The 17,970-nt window shown below is 40.5% G+C and overlaps 1 protein-coding gene across 2 annotated transcripts in view; it reads right to left on the bottom strand.

Annotated features, from left to right (window-relative positions):
• Positions 1–1,375: 1,375 nt before the first annotated feature.
• LOC146002709 (co-chaperone protein HGH1 homolog) overlaps positions 1,376–17,970 on the bottom strand; it is a 48,714-nt gene continuing 32,119 nt past the window's right edge. For both annotated transcript variants that reach the window (XM_083140665.1, XM_083140666.1), the window contains exons 5-7: positions 16,040–16,230; positions 11,530–11,663; positions 1,376–1,503 (exon numbers count right to left, since the gene is read on the bottom strand). In XM_083140665.1, the coding sequence (XP_082996791.1) occupies positions 1,398–1,503; positions 11,530–11,663; positions 16,040–16,230 (431 nt within the window). In that variant the 3' untranslated portion in view covers positions 1,376–1,397. The remainder of the gene's footprint in view (positions 1,504–11,529; positions 11,664–16,039; positions 16,231–17,970) is intronic.

Raw genomic sequence — 17,970 nt, forward strand, 5'->3', positions numbered from 1 at the left:
CTGTGAATATAGTGGCGAGCAGATGTAAACCAAGAGCGTGTTAATTTCGTACTGTGCGCAAGAGTGTTACTATTGGTTACTTGCCGATACTTGTTTGTGTTATTGCAGTGTGTATGTGTGTTGTGTCAGTAAGAGGATTGGAATGCCAGCCGCAAGGTTAACGTTACGAGGGGGGCTGATAAGTTCTCGGCCCGACCCAGAAGGACTTTAACTACAGGCACGAAAGTTTCAGGCTATTCAACGTATTCTCCCCGAAAGTCTACACACTTGGCACTTGGTGGATATCAGTTTGAACAACTCTTATAACACAGGTTAGTGCTCGTTTTGCAATATTTATATAAATGTCTGCATATGTCCATAAAAATAAGCGGGCATTACAGACCGCAAATGTCGGCATCTCCGTCAGCGCCGCCCGCCACTCTTCTCCCGATCTCTCGGCTGAAGATCGAAATGGTACATACAGATGAATTCTGGAACAAAAAATCATACACTAATATTGGAACTGATATCGGTGAAATCTGAAAAGATGCTTCTTTACTGTCCCAGGAGTCTATGGAGCAAACAAACGGAAGCAAGTACTCCACGCAAGTAGTGACTTCAGAGAGCATGAAAGCATGAGAGGGAAAGGAATTGCTTGGAGGAGGCAAAGCGACCGCATCTACAAAAAGTTTGCAGCAGCTTTGCTCCGCCCACTCGTTTTCTCCCCTTCATTACCGTTATGCGCGTCATTGTTCAACAGACTCCTGAGACGTAATATGTAAAAAAAAAAAAAAGCAATGACATTCTTACCACAAATACATCATTGTGCCTACTTCACTTTTTTATTGAAATTACAAAACAACTTAACTGCCAAAAAATATCTTATTACCTTTTTTCTAATAACACTGGAAAAAATGAGCCAACATACCTAGGTAATTTTATTCTGATATTATGAGACCTAAACAGCGATAACGTAACTGAAAAGAAGCAATTTAACCACAACAAAATCAGCAATACTCAATTATACAGTCACAAGTTGTGATTATTGAAAGTGTGCCTGGCAAGATTAATGTCTAGTATTGCAGAGAGAAGAGATAAGGGACTAAGATAAAATGCACATTTTTGAAAAAGTAACACCAGAAACAGAAATGTAGTTTACGCTAAATATGGACGGATATAGACTGGAAATTAGCTTGGAATGCGGAATGGAAATAATCTCTAATATCCAGGACTAAGAATCTAATAATCCCTGGATTTCGGGCCGGGAGAAAGGAAGCCAGCATCCAGGATACATTCCCTACATTTAACAACGGTGTCAACACGCACCAGGATATATTTTTGAGAGATTAAGATGGGTCTCAAAATAGGTTGCATGCATAACACAGAAACACAGTGATTTTTCTAACAATTTATTTCTGTTATTGGTTTTTAACAAAATCTTCATCCATTGCTTGGAACTTCTCTGTCAGATTTGATGGCACATCGACTTCACGAAGATTGTCCTCTCCAATCTCATCCTCAGTCCTATAATAATAGGAGATTTAATTATGTAGTTATTTTGTACAGCTGGTTTAACCGTGGTTCGGAGATGAGACGATTTGCTGGATGGAAAGATAGGACGTAAGTGCTCTGGTCTTCGTTAGAGGTTCTTGAAGGATGCCAGGGGGACAGGAATTCATTGATTTAACCTTTAACTACTATGGACTGTCTCTCAGACCGCGCTAAATATATATTTTACTTTATTTCTCGCACCCCTCCAACCACAATGGACCATTCTCCAGTTGAGGATGCTGGCTATACTCTGTCGAGGTCTCGCATTTGTTCAAAACTTATTGAATTTCTATTTACGGCGAGCGGTCTGATAGACGTACGATAGTAGTTACGTGTTATTTCTTGTTTTTGTTTTGTTTTACTCGTCCTTTCAATGGCTCAATTTTCGATTTCAGCAAAAAAAAAATATATATTACTTTGAACTCCTGCTCTTCTGAAAACATAAAAGAATTTGAACTTTGAAAAAATAAAGAAACCACTGTTGCAATTTTTGATTGATTTTCTTCCTCTTTGCTTAAATTACGTTACGTTTCTTTAACTAAATAATAATAATAATTGAAAACTCCTTGACAATAGTCTTCTAAGCCATGCGAAACACGTCAGAAATTGAAAATAGTAAAGCAGCTAGTTCAGAGTTCAAAATCAAAACAGGGGTCTGGAAGACCCCCTAGTTGTGTGATATCAATGTCCATATACTTAAATATTAAGAAAAAAATATAAATCTTATTCTTCTTCATTCGACCATTATCCATCAATAAACACAAATATTACATGCTACGCCAATTGTACACCCAACGGCGAAAGAAACAGTAGGCGAATTGTCCACCATCATTTTCATTCGGTCTGTATTACACAATGTGATGACAATGAATTGAAATAAATACGCTTGCTTCGAACCAAAATAGTTTCATTCCTTAAAACAACACAGGATGTAGAATAAAAAAGTAATTAAAAAAGCGGTGGACAATTTGTCTACCATTATCCTTGCCGTTGACTGTACAAGGTATACCATCATCTGAACCTAATCCCGTTCACAAGAATATAAGACCAGTTACCATGTAGTTCAAACATCAAACTCGTGATATTGGGAGACATTTCGAAATTGCAGCATGTCTGTGCCAAACACAACAAAACTTTTTGAAAACTTCTTGAGTTTTGATGCAATTTCCAAACAAATAAAAGTATCTACCTAGCGTACTTTTTATGTAATAAATGTTTGAAATCACGGAAACATTTTATGCTCACCCTGTATTTTTGCAATTACGAAAGTTTTTCTCTTTACAGAATGTTATTTGAAATATCCACCAAGTCAGGGCTTAGCTCGAAAGCTTTTACAGTTTGGTTATGACTTTCTGGTTGCCACAAGGCCTCACCGATGGTGCAGTGGTAGTGTCGTCGTCTTGTAATCAAGGGGTCCCGGGTTCGATACCTTGTGGAGGCACATAGTGGTTCGGATCCCACTTTAAACTGTAGGTCCAGTCCTTACTATGCATAAAGTGAACTTAAAACACCAAATCAATCAATTAATCAAATCTGGTTGCCACCAACTTTCAAAGCGCTACTTAAAGGTGTTCATTTTTCTGTTAAATAATCTATTGAGTTCAATGGCGTCCAAATACCTAGTGTTGCAAAATCGATATCCCAATGGAATCATTATGAATGCATGTACACTTTAAAAAATATGAAACTAAGTTGCCAGAAAAAGTGGTGTAATAATACCCTAATTGGTGTAACAAGACACCAAAGATCGTGCTAAAGAACGCCAATTCCGCATTGACACCAAAAGGAGGGCATTCCTGGTGGCGTAGTGGTAACTTCGCTGCCTTGCAATCAAGGGATTCCGGGTTCGATACTCGGTGGAAGCCCAAAGTGGTTTAGAATTCACTTTAAACTGTAGGTCCAGTCCCGATTAGCCTTACTGTGAATAAAGTGGACTTAAAACCTCAACTCAACCAAGATGAGTGTCCTGTTAACACCATTCTTTGCAGCAACTTAGTTGCAATATTCTTTAGAGTTTAGCTAGTAACATAAGTTCCTTATTAATCGGATCCAAAAAAAATGTTTAACAACGAAAGTGTTCATTTTCTATCCCACCAATTCATATGTAAAGGTTTTGTTTGAGTTCGTGGTGTGGGGTGTCTGTGGCAACGGCCCGAGTTACGAGTTTGCAAAGAAATTCCTTTAAAAAAACGAAGATATCGCAAAAACCAACCGACCAACCAAATAAGCGCCACAGGTAACTTGAGGACCGGACACACCCGTTAGTTTAATTACACCAAAATGTTGCGAAATATAATTGCGACCGTATTTTACGATCGGTTCTACCACGATCTGACATTTCTGCAAACACCAGAAGGCTTTCTCGGCGATCTTCGCTGCGCTGGGCGAGTTTAAATCTGTTAATGAGGTTGGCCATTAAGAATGAGGAAAACAGAACGTGCAACCATTGATAAAATTTTACTGCGTCATTAAAATTCGATTCGTCGAATCACTGTCACCGCCTGGAATATTCCAAATCTTTCGCGCTGTTGCCAACTTAGCTCTTTTGGAGCTCCATCTGGTTCTTTTGTGCACTCATTTTTCTCCTAAAATTTCGAAATGATCCAAGCTTTTCAGCTCCACTAGGGTAAATTTAGCTAGCACCTTTAGTATTATACTGCCAATAAATTTGTAGCCACAGTATTATTCATACCTAACACCGTTCCTTCCAGAGCTGCGAATTTAGGAAGAAATAATCATACTACGAGCATACTATGTGCCTGAAAGTGCTTACAGAGCTCTCCCAGCAACTCGACCAGGTTTTTTGTCCCCCTAACGGGCACAGGCGTCTGGACGGGGCTGTGATTTATTTTAGAAGCAGCAATGTGTTATATGTTAAAATCTGAAAAATGTAGTCCCTACAAAATAAAATATACCATATTGCCTCAATCTCATCTGCTGCTTTCGCGATTAGCCAAAAATGGCAGAAAAGCCAAGTAAAATAAACTAAATCTCTCAATCATTTCTTTTTAACCATTTCATTCATATAATTCTTCTTTAGCATGCGATGTTTTTGTTAAAATTACAATACGACTTATGAAGTGATGAAATGCTAAATGAGAACACGGGCAACTTTCTTTGTAACACACATCGATCAGAAAGTTTCTGAAACATGGATTTTCTCAATATGTTTGCACGTGTATTTCGTCCTATTTTTAAAATAGCGCGTTTTGAGTTATGTTACTAATCATTAAAGGGATGACTCAACACCATGACCGAGTATGAGAATTAATATTTTCCACCTCCTCAAAGTAAATAAAATACTTCCCTCTCTGAATATCCCAATAAAATACTAGCGGTCGGCTGCTTCAACAAGCTCTGTGCCTCCATTGTGACGTCACGCGCTCGTACACCATCGGCGCTCTTCGGATTGCGCTACTTATGCGTGCCCCTGAAATTATACTTCCCCTCATGAAACACAAAGGATGTTATGGGACCTCTGACAGGTGCCTCACTGCATGCGAAAATCTAGTCCAAACAGGGATGGAAACTTGCTGTAGTTATCCTAAGACCTAGAAGTTCACTTTTCTTGTATCAGGCCTTGTTTGATGAAATTATAAGTAAAAACATAATCCGTAATAGGCAAATACAGGGTGATTCACAGAAAACGAAGACATTTCTTTCCTAATTTATATCAACAAGAATGTTGCTAAACACAATTTGTTATGCCAAAAATGTAGAGTAACTTTGGGAGATTACTACCCTCTACAGCAAATGCTGAAAATGTCATTAAACACCAATGCACCCAGTGAAAGTCGGGGTTTGGTGCGCGATCTCCGCACCGAGAATAGTGACTGTGAACACTGCAGAGTACCGATGCATTTTCATGGAGTTTGTGGAGCAACTGGACGATGAAGAGCTGAGTCAAGGATATTTTCACCAAGACGGCGCCACATGCCATACATCGAACAAATTCATGGAGCTCATTGAAAGTTTTTTTGACAACCGGATAATTTCCAAGAACCTATAGCCACCGTATTTGACAACCCTGGACTTCTTTCTATGGGGTTACTTTAGACAAGAATTTACGCCAATGGTATTGACAACAGCGTTCCCAAACGAGCGGCCAGTAACATGGAACGACGTGTTGTGTTGTGCTTGGAGCAGCAGGGAGGACATTTTCAGCATTTGCTGTAGAGGGTAGTAATCTCCCAAAGTTACACTACATTTGTGGCATAACAAATTGTGTTTAGTAACATTCTTAACATTCTTGTTGAAATAAATTAGGAAAGAAATGTGTTAGTTTTCTGTGAATCACCCTGTATATTAGGGCAGGTCCGGCCCTAATGACGCTATGGTTATTTTACGTGGCTTTTCTAACTCTTCGGTAACTTGTGATGGAACGCCTAATGTAATCTACGAAGTATGACGCATGTTACTGGTTTTAAAACGTGTCGATACAAATGCAAGCATTCAAAATTAAGCTGTGAACTGGGGACGCACGCCCCATGCCTCCTATGGCGTCGTCACTGGCTCCACTCCCCATAGACCGAGAAGGAACTGATAATGCAATGAACTTTTGCCCTGAATATGCATCTTACACGTGATATTCAGAGTATATCTGCAACCTTTCTGCCTCTCCAACCACTCTAGCGCCTTCGAAAATCAAGCTCCTCGAAAGTTATTTTAGCTCAATTTAAGATGCGTGCTGGTACTTTTTTGCGTATCCACTTTGGCAACACTGACTCTTTCGCAATCGCCAAGAGGCGCCGTAGTAAAAGACTTAGGAGAGGGTTTTACTGCTCTAATGCCTGTTGATGGGATGGATACCATAATAGGTGGCTGACCACTTACTACCCGTCGGCCATAAAGCAACACTCGTTCTGCATTAGTAATGGCCTTCTTCAGTCCAAATTGGTCCTGGAGCACCAAGGGAAACTATCTTGAGTGCGTTTCTTATTTACAATCTATATATAGATGGCGAACAAATTGTCCGAGATTTCATACATACCTAGGGAACGAAAAAAACGGTTTCGTTATTGTAAAATGAGTAGAAACTCTCTTAGTGTTTAATTACTGGTAACATCCCAACAATAGTAGCATTTACTGTCCTGTGGTTCATTGGCACGTGGAGAGGGAGGAGGGGGGTTACGGGCTAAGTTCAAGCGGCACAATACGTCAATGAAGGCACTGTATTAAAATCTCAGTAACTTAATAACAAATCCTACATTTTCAGTAATACCATATTTCACCACACGATCTTAGCAGTTTTTATGCCAATTATTTTAGCAAAAAAAGGGGGGGAGCGACCATTACGCGAAGCTTTTCTTCCTCCAAAGGTGTCGGTATGGTCGGTACTTAAATATCATTTATTACTGGGCTTTGGTGCAAGATTAGGATGGACGGTATACTCGTGAATGTGTATTAAAATTGAATATACAGTAAAACCTCGTTAATCCGGACTAATGGGGGGATAAGTTGACCGGTTTAACGAAAGTCCGGATTGACTTAAATAACCTAAAAGAACAGTAGAAAGTGCATTAAAACTCCGTATATAGCAACAAAACACGTTTATTATGGTGTATTTAAAAGACATAGGCCTAAATACACTATACAGTACAGTACAAAGTCTGCGGGGAACAGAATTCCATCAGTGCTTGACTGCCTTTTCTTTGGGAAATTCTCTTGTTGACTTCTAGCCACATTTAAAACCTTGCATTCTGCCTTTTTTTTTTGCCTGTCCGGATTAAGCGAAGTCCGGCTTATCGGGATCCGGATTAACGAGGTTTTACTGTAGTCCAAATCGACGTACAGTCACCGGCAACAAAAATGTGTTGTCTAACTCTCGGGCGGTGAGCCGACTGCAATAGCAAACTTTTCAATCGGAAGTTCTGCTATCGCCGGAAAGCTAGGCAACACACATAACGTACGCAGTATTTCAGGATCTAGGTGTCCCATTTTTATTGACGGTGACTGTACGTAATTTCTTCGTGATAGTTTAGCGAACATTTTAAAAACATTCTAAAAAAAGTTAACGCATTAGTTGATAATGCATAATAATCTAAATATTAAACTGGAGAAGATTCATTACAGTGTTCCAAAGAACGGACTCAACCAAATTTAATTTTCTGTGTCCCAAGATCAGTTGGATTCGTTATTTGACGCTAATATGACGATTACGCAACGAAAGGTTCCAAAACAAATTTTTGGACCTAAAAAAACAGAGTGCAACGATAACATGGTAATATACGGTACTTGTGGAGAATAAATTAAAATTTCGCCACGGTCTAACCTTCTCCATTTTCAATCAATATTAATCCCTGTCTTCCTCCGTTTCTTCCTTAACATAGCTTTATGTTAACATTCTTTCTATTGCCTCTACCATCATCTATACATGCCTTGGACATAAAATTCGTCGTGCTTCTAAATTGTAGCATACGCACATTGAATCTGACGTTTATTGTGTGGAAGGTCCTGTGGTGTTGCTAATCGACTACAGAAGGTAATTACAGGATATCGTAATTTGAAACGTTACGCTCCCTTGCCATGATATGACCGAAATTAATTTATCAGCCTTGCAGCGGTGCAATTAAGATGCAACATTGCTAATAACAGGTCGCAGCCAACTGCTGAATAAAAACGAAACGCGAGCCAGTACAAACTTTCAGCAGAATCATTGCCATACAAACATTAACAAACAATACTTATTGTAAGTATAATGCTATGAGTTCTGGATGCAACAATGCTATATCTACATTCTTCCGTATTTTGGGTGCTGATGTTTATTTTATTTATTTATATATGTATATATATATATATATTACATGAAGTGTGGTATTTGAAGATTTTCGAGTGAGAATTAATTCCACTAACCACTTTCGAAGTATAAAATGTTCTTATATAGTGTACCACAAGGTCCGAAATCACTGCAGATTGGTGGGGGGAGGGGAAGGAGCAGACAGACAGACAGACACACATACATAAACACACACACTATATACAGGGTGGGCCAAACGTCAGGTGACAGCATTGTCATAGGAAAGGCTGGTGTGTTTGAGGTCCACTTTGGCTACATACGATGTTTGGGGGGAGGGGCAAACCCAAGGACACATGTGACCACCCCGGGCGCCATCTTGGAACCCGCCAACTTAGGTTTCTTAAATGGAACCATAGGCATGTGGCATATCATTTCCAATTGTTTTTTCGTCAGGAGTTCAATGCCGCAAACCGTTTTGTCCTATCTTGATCCTTTTGATAATTATGGCCTGTTTTATCTATGCAGGTATCACAGACTGAATAATGGTGCTGACGACCGAAGAACGTGTGGAGATCATCCTCATGTGTGGAAGTCGGAGCTCGCGTGTGCTGGCTGCAGAGTTTAATGCATTACACCCCGATAGGGATCCCATTTCCCACAATGGTGTGGCCAAACTCATCAGCTAATTCTGAAAGACGGGATCTGTGGCCGATGAAGCACGCAGTAGTCGCCCAAAAACGTCAACAGATGACGCAACCATTGTCGCTGTCCTCGTATCCTTCTCCAAAAGTCACCAACGTAGCACCAGACGTATCGCCCTTGAATCTGGAGTTAGCCGAATGTCCATACGGAGGATACTTGCCGTTAAAGTGTGGCACCCATACAAAATTCAGATGCACCAGCATCTGACAGAGGGCGATCCTGATCCTCGGGTACAATTTGCCGAATGAGCGACGGAGGAACTGGAGACCAACCCGGATCTCCCCTTGCAGGTGTTGATCTCCGATGAGGCACTATTTACGTAAATGAGAAGTGAACAAACAAAACCACCATTACTGCAGTGACATCAACTCACACTGGATTGATGCATCGCAGATCGTTGGTTCCGAGAAGGTTATGGTATGGTGTGGTATTTTTGGCACGATGAACATTGGCCCATTTTTCATCTTCGGCATGCTAAACGCCGACCACTACCAACGACTGTTGAATGAGGAGATTTTTCCTTCGGTTTTGTCGGGAGGACGGTTCGTACCCAACGTTCTTCCAGCAGGATGGAGCCCCTCCCCACTACGAACATTGTGTACGGGACTACCTGGACCAGCAGTTCCCTGGGAAGTGGATCGGGCGTCGGGGACCGGTAGAATGACCCCTACGGTCACTGGATCTCACGCCTCTCGACTTCTACCTGTGGGGCCACCACAAGGCCATGGTTTACGCCGTGAAAATCCAGAATTTACAGCATCTGGTGCAGCGGATTGTGAATGCCTGTGCTGCTGTGCGTCCGGAGACATTGCTGGCTGTGCATGAGGACTGGAAGAGGCGTGTGGCACATACCATTGTGCACGAGGGTGGTAATTTCGAGCATGTGTTGTGAGGAGACACAAAGAAGGAAAGACAGGCCATAATTAGGAAAAGGTTCACGATAGGACAAAACGGTTTGCGGCATTGAACTCCTGACGAAAAAACAATTGGAAATGATATGCCACATGCCTATGGTTCCATTTAAGAAACCTAAGTTGTGTTCAAGATGGCGGATTCCAAGATGGCGCCTGGGGTGGTCACATGTGTTCTTGGGTTTGCCCCTCCCCCCAAACATCATATGTAGCCAAAGTGGACCTCCAACACACCAGACTTTCCTATGACAAGGCTGTCACCTGACTTTTGGCCCACCCTGTATATCTGTGTGTGTGTGTGTGTGCACGTATAATTAATGTCATTAAATATGTGTCAATTATTAAATAATTAAATTATATTATAAAATATACAATATATTATATCGACTGTCTTTCATTCAAAATGTAATTGCAAATTGAAGATTTTCATGTACTATTGATGCTATGCATAATGATTTACGTAAGGTAGGAGGGACAAAAATTAAGAGACATTGAGAAGACAATAGTTTCCTGTATAAAATTCACATATAAGTGCTATTACGTGTTTTATTAATATATTTATATACTTCGTGGTTGCTAACGAAAGGCGATGAGAAATGGAGAAGAAATAAGTCGGTCTAATTTCTGTGTCCGGGGGATTGCTGGATTCAGTGTCCTAAGAGAAGAGGCTCTTTGTTGTCCGTGCTTTTTGTATGTTATCGATATTATTTCAGTCAAGTATATTCGAATCCCAAACTAATTGTTTATGTTCGTTGGTGGGGGGAATTCCCCCCTTCCCCCCCAGGATTTCGCACCCTGGTGTACCCCCATGGAACTACAAAAACTGCAAATACCATCCTGATTATATATCACCTTACGCAAGAAATTTAATAAGAAACGCGCCTGGAAAATACCATTCAGAAAACTCCAGAAATTTGCTCCATCGCTCCATTATTATTTCAAAATTATTCAGTTTGTTTGGAATCCCTATTTTATTATTTATTATGTTTTCAATTTTGTGACACGGAGAAATCGTTCCCTTTTTTCTGTATATTCTCATGTGGAAGCTAGATGAGAAAGATGAAAAAATACACAATTTTTAAAACATTGTCACTATGATACTTGCACTACGTTAATTCAAGAAATTTCTGGCCAGTTATAGCTACATATTCGTGTGTAGTTACACGTAAAATATGATTCTGAGAAGCAGAGATGCTGACGTCATCAGGGGCATAATTGCGACATGTGCAATACTTCTAGATACGAAAAACGTGGATGCTGGGTGGTTTACAGATAATATGAGGTTATTCGCTAAAAGCTAAAAGCGCACAACAAAATTGTTAAATGCTTGTCGATTTTTCAAGACATTTATTGTAAAATCATCACGTGGGAAAACAATAGCCGATATATCCTGAAAGCTCGACTACCCATTCAAGTTTAGTGCATATCCAAGTTGCTAGCATGTAAGGAGTACAAGCTGCTTCCCGCGATTGGAAACCATGTGATCGTGGCTATGTACAATGTGTAGCAATGTTAATGTATTTCGTATCGATTCAAAAATTCAACTACCATTTTTTTCGCAACGATAGCCTCGTGGATAACCCATACACCATTTAAAATTCGCCTCTTCTAACGTCGCATGGATAGACGGCCATAAATTAATATACTTACCTTATCAGAATGTCCACCAAGTTTTCACAAGCCAGCAGCGCAGCCCTGTCCATCTCCCATTTATGTAACTCCCTCAATATGAAGTAAATATTCTTGGCTCGAACAATTTCACGGGCGGGTCTAGTTGTACAGAGCTGAAAGCGAAAAAATTACAGGTTTGACCACAACTGAAAATTTGATATCTTAAAAAACTCAGAAAACAATGATTTTTTTGGAGAATAATAGTTGTATCCATAACAATTTTATCAAGATACGTATTGCAGAACAGAGAAACAAAACTACATACATAATTTATTGAATTTTAATTATTATACATGTTCAGTAAAACTTCGGGTGGCCGCGGTGGCTAAGTCGGTAACGCGTCTAAAGGTCCCGGGTTCGATCCCCGGCGACCATCCAGCGTCGAATGACATAGGTACCTGGGGAAAACCCGGGGGGGTAAAGGCGGTCAGGGGTGTGATGCTGATCACATCACCCTCACTCACGACCGGATCAAGAAAGTGTGGGGTGTTACCTTTACACCTCCTATACGTGGTGCTAAGCACAGGGGAGCACTTTACCTTTTTTATTTTACAGTAAAACTTCTCTTAACGGACACCTCTAAATATCGGACATTTGTTAATTCCCTGACAGAAATACATTGGGGATATATGGAGAGATTACTTCTTAATAACATAAATATAGTCTACTAAAGCATAAAAATATATATTCGCTAATCAAACATCTTAAAATCCATGAAGCTTTCCTGGCAACGAATGATGATGAGGTTTTCTCCGCATATCAACCAGGTGATTTCCGGATACGCTTCAGAGCTTTGGAGAGCTAACGTCACTCTCATCTTCAGGGATTGAATCAAGGAATTGAATCAGAATATGTTGTTCCCCTTCAATTCCTGAAGATGAGAGTGACGTTAGCTCTCCAAAGCTCTGAAGCCTATCCGGAAATCACCTGGTTGATGTCCCGAAGAAAGCTCTTCATCTTAAAATCCAGTTAATATTACATTTTTCTTTATTTTTGCATAAAACAAATCCACACGTCCATACATTCAGACAGTTCAGCAACTCAGCTGCTTCATGTGGGTCTATCGCAGCAATGCGCAATATACAGTCAGTCAGATAGTGAAAACCTGTATGCCTTTGGGTGTGGCAAGGCTTCCTGCGTTTCCAGAGATGTTACCACTAGTAGTTCTCTCATCAAATGGTGCCACAGCAGATCCTCTGCGGGTGGTAATAAATGACTAGTAGCTTGATGTTCACACAGAAGCTCACAGCGGGTAGCCTGTAGGCCTTGGAGGCTAAGTTTCCACGCACATAGTGCATGCGCATTGGGAGTAACGAGGAAAGGGTGTTGTGATTACAGCAGTTTCTACAACCTAAATATCTTTCATGAATAGGAATGAATTGCTTAGAATTTTGTTTGTTTGACCACCTCAACTGAAACACATCCGGAAAATGCCAAAACCGGTATGTTGTTTCCAAGAAAGAAACTGGACATTAAGGCGAACAGTGAGAGCTTCGCACAGTATACGTTTATTTTAATATCGTCGGGATGGGCAATGCTTCTGGGGGAAAAAATGCACAACAGAGTATGAATTTATCCCCAAGTTGCAAGTGGAAGCGTTTCTTTCCTTAGCTAGATACCACGTGTAAAAATCTGATGCATAAGTATTTACAGAATCCCGTGTATTACTTATGCAGAAAAAACTTCAACTTACTGCCAATCAAATGTAAGTTCCGACTCTTTCCACCATAAACAAAATCAAAATCAAAATCTTCAATCTGTCCTCTTTCCGTTCATGCATTTTTATACGCCATAAGAAATTTGATGTTCCCAAGAGAACAAATAAAATAATAGTCCTACAAGAGTAATACTTTCCAGCGCACAGACATCTACTTCTCCAGATCGCCGAAGGGAAAGGTCTGTGGGGAAAGGGGCAGTTTAGGGTCTTTCCAGAACATCGTGTCTGGCTGGACTCTGAAACTGTTCCTCATGGTCTTAATGCATGACAATTACGCATGCGCTGACTCGTCGAGTATAGTAGCAAACTACACACTGTCCCGAGGATCTCTGGAGCAAGCGAATGAAAAAAGTGTAAAAAAAAAAAAAGAAATAAGGAATTTGGTATCATTTGAGATACCGCCCTCTCTCTAAAACTATAATATAATCAGTAATCACGTAGTAAGAAAAATGTTTCTCACTTTAATCGTACAGAGCTTCTCCAGAAATTGGCCCGAAATTATAATCAAATGATAGAAAACTTTTGCTACAGTGATAGCGAATACTGAGACTATAATCTTAAAACTTTATCTTCATATAATATGTAATAGTTTCGTGAAAAAAGAACATGAGGTTACGAGAATAGGTAACTGAAATCCTCCTTAAGGCGCCCCCAAAATAAATTAGTCTGCGCACGCCTATGAGTCCGACCACAACACAGTTCTTATTTGCAAGACAATAGTGTTGAAACACATTTGTCTGTTAAGGAAACACTAATTCAGAAGGAATAATTGTGGGATGGCTGAAAATATCCTAAATTTCCAATTGGAAAATACGTTCTTTTAGTCTCTTTTATTAAACAGCAGACGAACGCATTACCAAACGAAAAAAATATGGGTAAAGGCCCCATATCTCTATTAGACTCCAATTTTTATTCGAGCAGTTACTGAAAACTCTCCCTAGGGCAGTCGTTTCCAAAGTGTGTGCTGCGGCTTTGAATTTTAAATATGTGTTTATTTTTTAACTTAAGGCAAGCAACCAAACCACACTAACTGAGTGTTGCAAGTGTTCGTCAAGAAACGAAAAAGTTTGGGGACCCCTACCTTACGGCCTTGCAAATTCTCATGCGTGCAGCGGAGTGTCAGGGGGGAGGAGGGGTTCAGCATTTCGACAGTCATATCCCAACATTAGTACGTCGTTTCGATGTGAGATAAAACAAACGCGACACCAGGATCGTAAATCTCTATGTCCTGCCGCCACGAAGGGGTGTTATTTTTCCATTTGAGAGGCAAATCACGCACGTAAAGTATGCAATTATAAACTCAGTAGGTGAAAAACAAAACGTACGTGTGCAGCCTTATAGAGTTGTTACACATGACCGTGCGCCGCTGGTACCTGTTATTCTTGCGAGATCTCACCTTAAATCACAGAAAGCGGCGAAGGAAAACCACAATACATAAATTCTTCCTTCTAGCGATCTTGTCCATGATTAAAGGGTGTTGTGTGTCATTTTGAGTCAACTGTTCCACTCTTTGCTACACACAGATGTATCCTCCGTATGCATATGGTGCGACAGCTCCATCGTTCAAAAATATCCCACAAGACTCTAGCAACAGTCATGTTCTTGCGTCAGTGCCGAATACGTTTGTTGTTAGATTAGGTTTAGTTCTCTTAGCATAAATCCATTGCAAATGTATTATTTATGTTGAGAGAACTAAACGTAACAAGCCCAACCTAACAACGAAGGCATTTAGCCTCACAATGAAAGAATTCCGCGCTGACACCAAAACACGAAAGCTGAGTCTTGCGTTCAATAGGCAAGTTTCACTGACGTCATCACAATACATATTATGGGATGGAGTCGCCATGATGCAAAACGCGTCAACAACTTCGTCTTCTGACGTCAGAATTCCTACGTTGTTAGGTTAGGTTTGGTTCTCCTAGCATAAATACACTGCAAGCAAATGTATTATTTATGCTAAGAGAACTAACCCGAACAAGCCTAACATTTACCTAGCCTAAGTAGGAAAGTATTCTGCGGTGACGTCAGAACACAAGGTTGGTCTCGCGTTGTGTGATAAGGGAGAACCTGCTAAGCAAGGATCTGGCTTATAGCACACTTCTCAAACTAGTTTTGGGTCAAGCCCCGCCCTTCGCTTTCTGACGTCAGGTTAATTGCTTTCGTTGTTAGGTTAGGCTTGTAAGGTTTAGGTCTCTTAGCATAAATAATACGTTTTTGGTCAAGCTCCGAAAAATTGCAGTGTAGTTATGCTAAGAGGACTAAACCTAACAAGGAAGGCATTCCGCAATTTACGTCAGAAGACGAAGGGCGGGGCTTTACCAAAAAGTTGTTTCAGAAGTGTGCGATCAGTCAGTTATACCCGCTAAGCAAACGCGACCTAACATTGCAGGGGCGGAGATTTTGACTTGATTTGATTTGTAACTTAGCGTCGCTTTTCTTCCACATTTGGCTAATCGAGACGATTATGAGGATGAGTAATAATATAAATTGACGAAGGGGAAACATGCTCAGGCCGGAGATCCGAATGCGGAAACCGTGGCGTCGTAACGCATTGTGCTAACCGAATATCGGCTAGATCGAGATTTAAACGCAATGGTTTATTGTGCAAAGATCGGTTGCTCAAAATAGATGTATCGCATATCACTTAATGCTCTGAAAACGCATATGCTTCTTCTGCGTATATCTACCTACGATTATTATCAAAACTGGATGCACGAGAACTGTTTCACTGGAATTGCAATAATAGCAGCAATAAAAACAACAGAAGCTTACCTGCGTAATGGCCTCCAACAGCATTCGTCTTATGTCCGGATCAGGTTCTCTGGTCTTATCTGGGGATAAGTATTGTAAATCCAGGGGCAGTTTGTCCATCTCCTCTTCAGGGAACTCTTCGGGGCCAGCAAGGGGCAACAAGAGCCGAGGCAAAATGTCCACTTCCTCACTCAGGAGCCACAGGTGGTTCTCTGTAAGGAAAAACAAGCCATTCTGGTTGGAGAAACCATGTTAGGGTTAGGTAATGCATTTTACACGTACAATGAATCAATATCATTTTTTTAAAAAAAATGATTGATTCATTTGATTTATTTTACTTGGCTTTTCTGGCACTTTTGACCGATTTCGATAATGAGGATGAATCGTGATGAGATGAGATTGATAAAAGGACAATCAAAAATATACTTGGACCAGCACACGCCACACAGAGAATTACACTGGGTGCGAGTTCAGACGCCAGAGCCTCGTTAGTGTCCAGCATGCGGTCCAGGGAGTACTACGTGAAAGAGGAGTTGGCATTTGGGTATCTTAAGAAAAGATCGTTCCTTACACCATAGCAATTACAATGCCGTAATGGCGGCTGTATAACGAAAGTTACTAACTTTGGGCTGTGAATATGAATAATACCTGGACTCGAGAAAACACAAGCCACCTGAATTAGGTTTCAATAACGCGTCATCCCAAAGAGTACACACACCTGGGATATATTCAACTTTTAAAAAAAATACAATGGGGCGTATCAGAAAGAAACCCCAAGCACGCAGTCCATCCTGAAGAAAAAATAATAACAAACCAATCAGCATCTCCTTTTTCATTCATTACACTCAGCAAACGATTTCGTAAGATACTTCCTGGGATATAAATTCTTCTGAAAGAAGAAAGAGCCTCGGATGTTTTTGGATGATCTGACGACCAGTTAAACAACTTCATCAACGCGATATTTCGTGTCGAACTAGCATGGACGGCCAGTTTTTTAATGCCTCAGTTGGTTTTATTTGCTCTGCGGAATTTTCCTACTATTACGAGCAGCATGTTCCGTTCATTTACCTCAAATCTATTTATTTTGTACATAAACTATTTTTATTGGGTTATTCACACACCATTTCGACCAATTATCAATTAATTTGTCGTTTCACTATTTTTTTTAAAAAAAATATTAATAATCTACCCACTTATTATTCCAGATCAACCGCCGGTGTCTGGCGTCAATTATACCGGGCCGTGAGAAATTCTCCTGAAGTTTGCGACTTGCAGCCCCAGCTGGTAACTACCTGGAAAATGCTTCTGAGAAATCAAAGCAGCTAAGAGGTGTAACGTTGCAGAGGGGACTGTCACCCGTGCAAAGATGGGTTTCCCATGAGATAACTAAATTATTTCGTGATAGTGGCGGTGAGCGATGAAATTATCTAACTGGGGGGGACGTTGTTTCCAGCCTCCAAATTTGTAGGTTGATGGACGGGCACCACGGCGTGTCTGCTAATCTCCATTTTTATTCAGGTCGTAGTTTTGTTTTTTTATATTTGTATCAAAGAAGTGGAACAGGAATGAAAGAGGAAGGAATGGTGCCACCCAATTTTTGAGAAGGGTAAATAGTACCATCCCCCCTTCAAATTCCTTATTCAGAATTGTACAATGTATAATTTGAGGTATATCTACAGGGTGTTTCCGGGCTGATGATACAAACTTTCAGGGACGATGGAGAAGGGCACATGTATCAATTTGAGATAAGGAACCCTGCTCCGGAAACGACTTAGCCGAAAGTCATAACCGAAAATCGGTGTATGAAGATGTAATACTTTTATTACCTGCACAAGTTTCACAAGCAGATACATTCACAACAGTAGTTCAAAGTGGCGTCCCTCAGCTTCGCTACAAGCATGACATCGTCGCACAAAGTTCTGGCCTACCCGTTGGAACAACCCTGGGGTCGT

This window comes from Lepisma saccharinum, chromosome 18, assembly GCF_977018435.1.
Source record: "Lepisma saccharinum chromosome 18, izLepSacc3.1, whole genome shotgun sequence".
Taxonomy (NCBI): Eukaryota; Metazoa; Arthropoda; class Insecta; order Zygentoma; family Lepismatidae; genus Lepisma; species Lepisma saccharinum.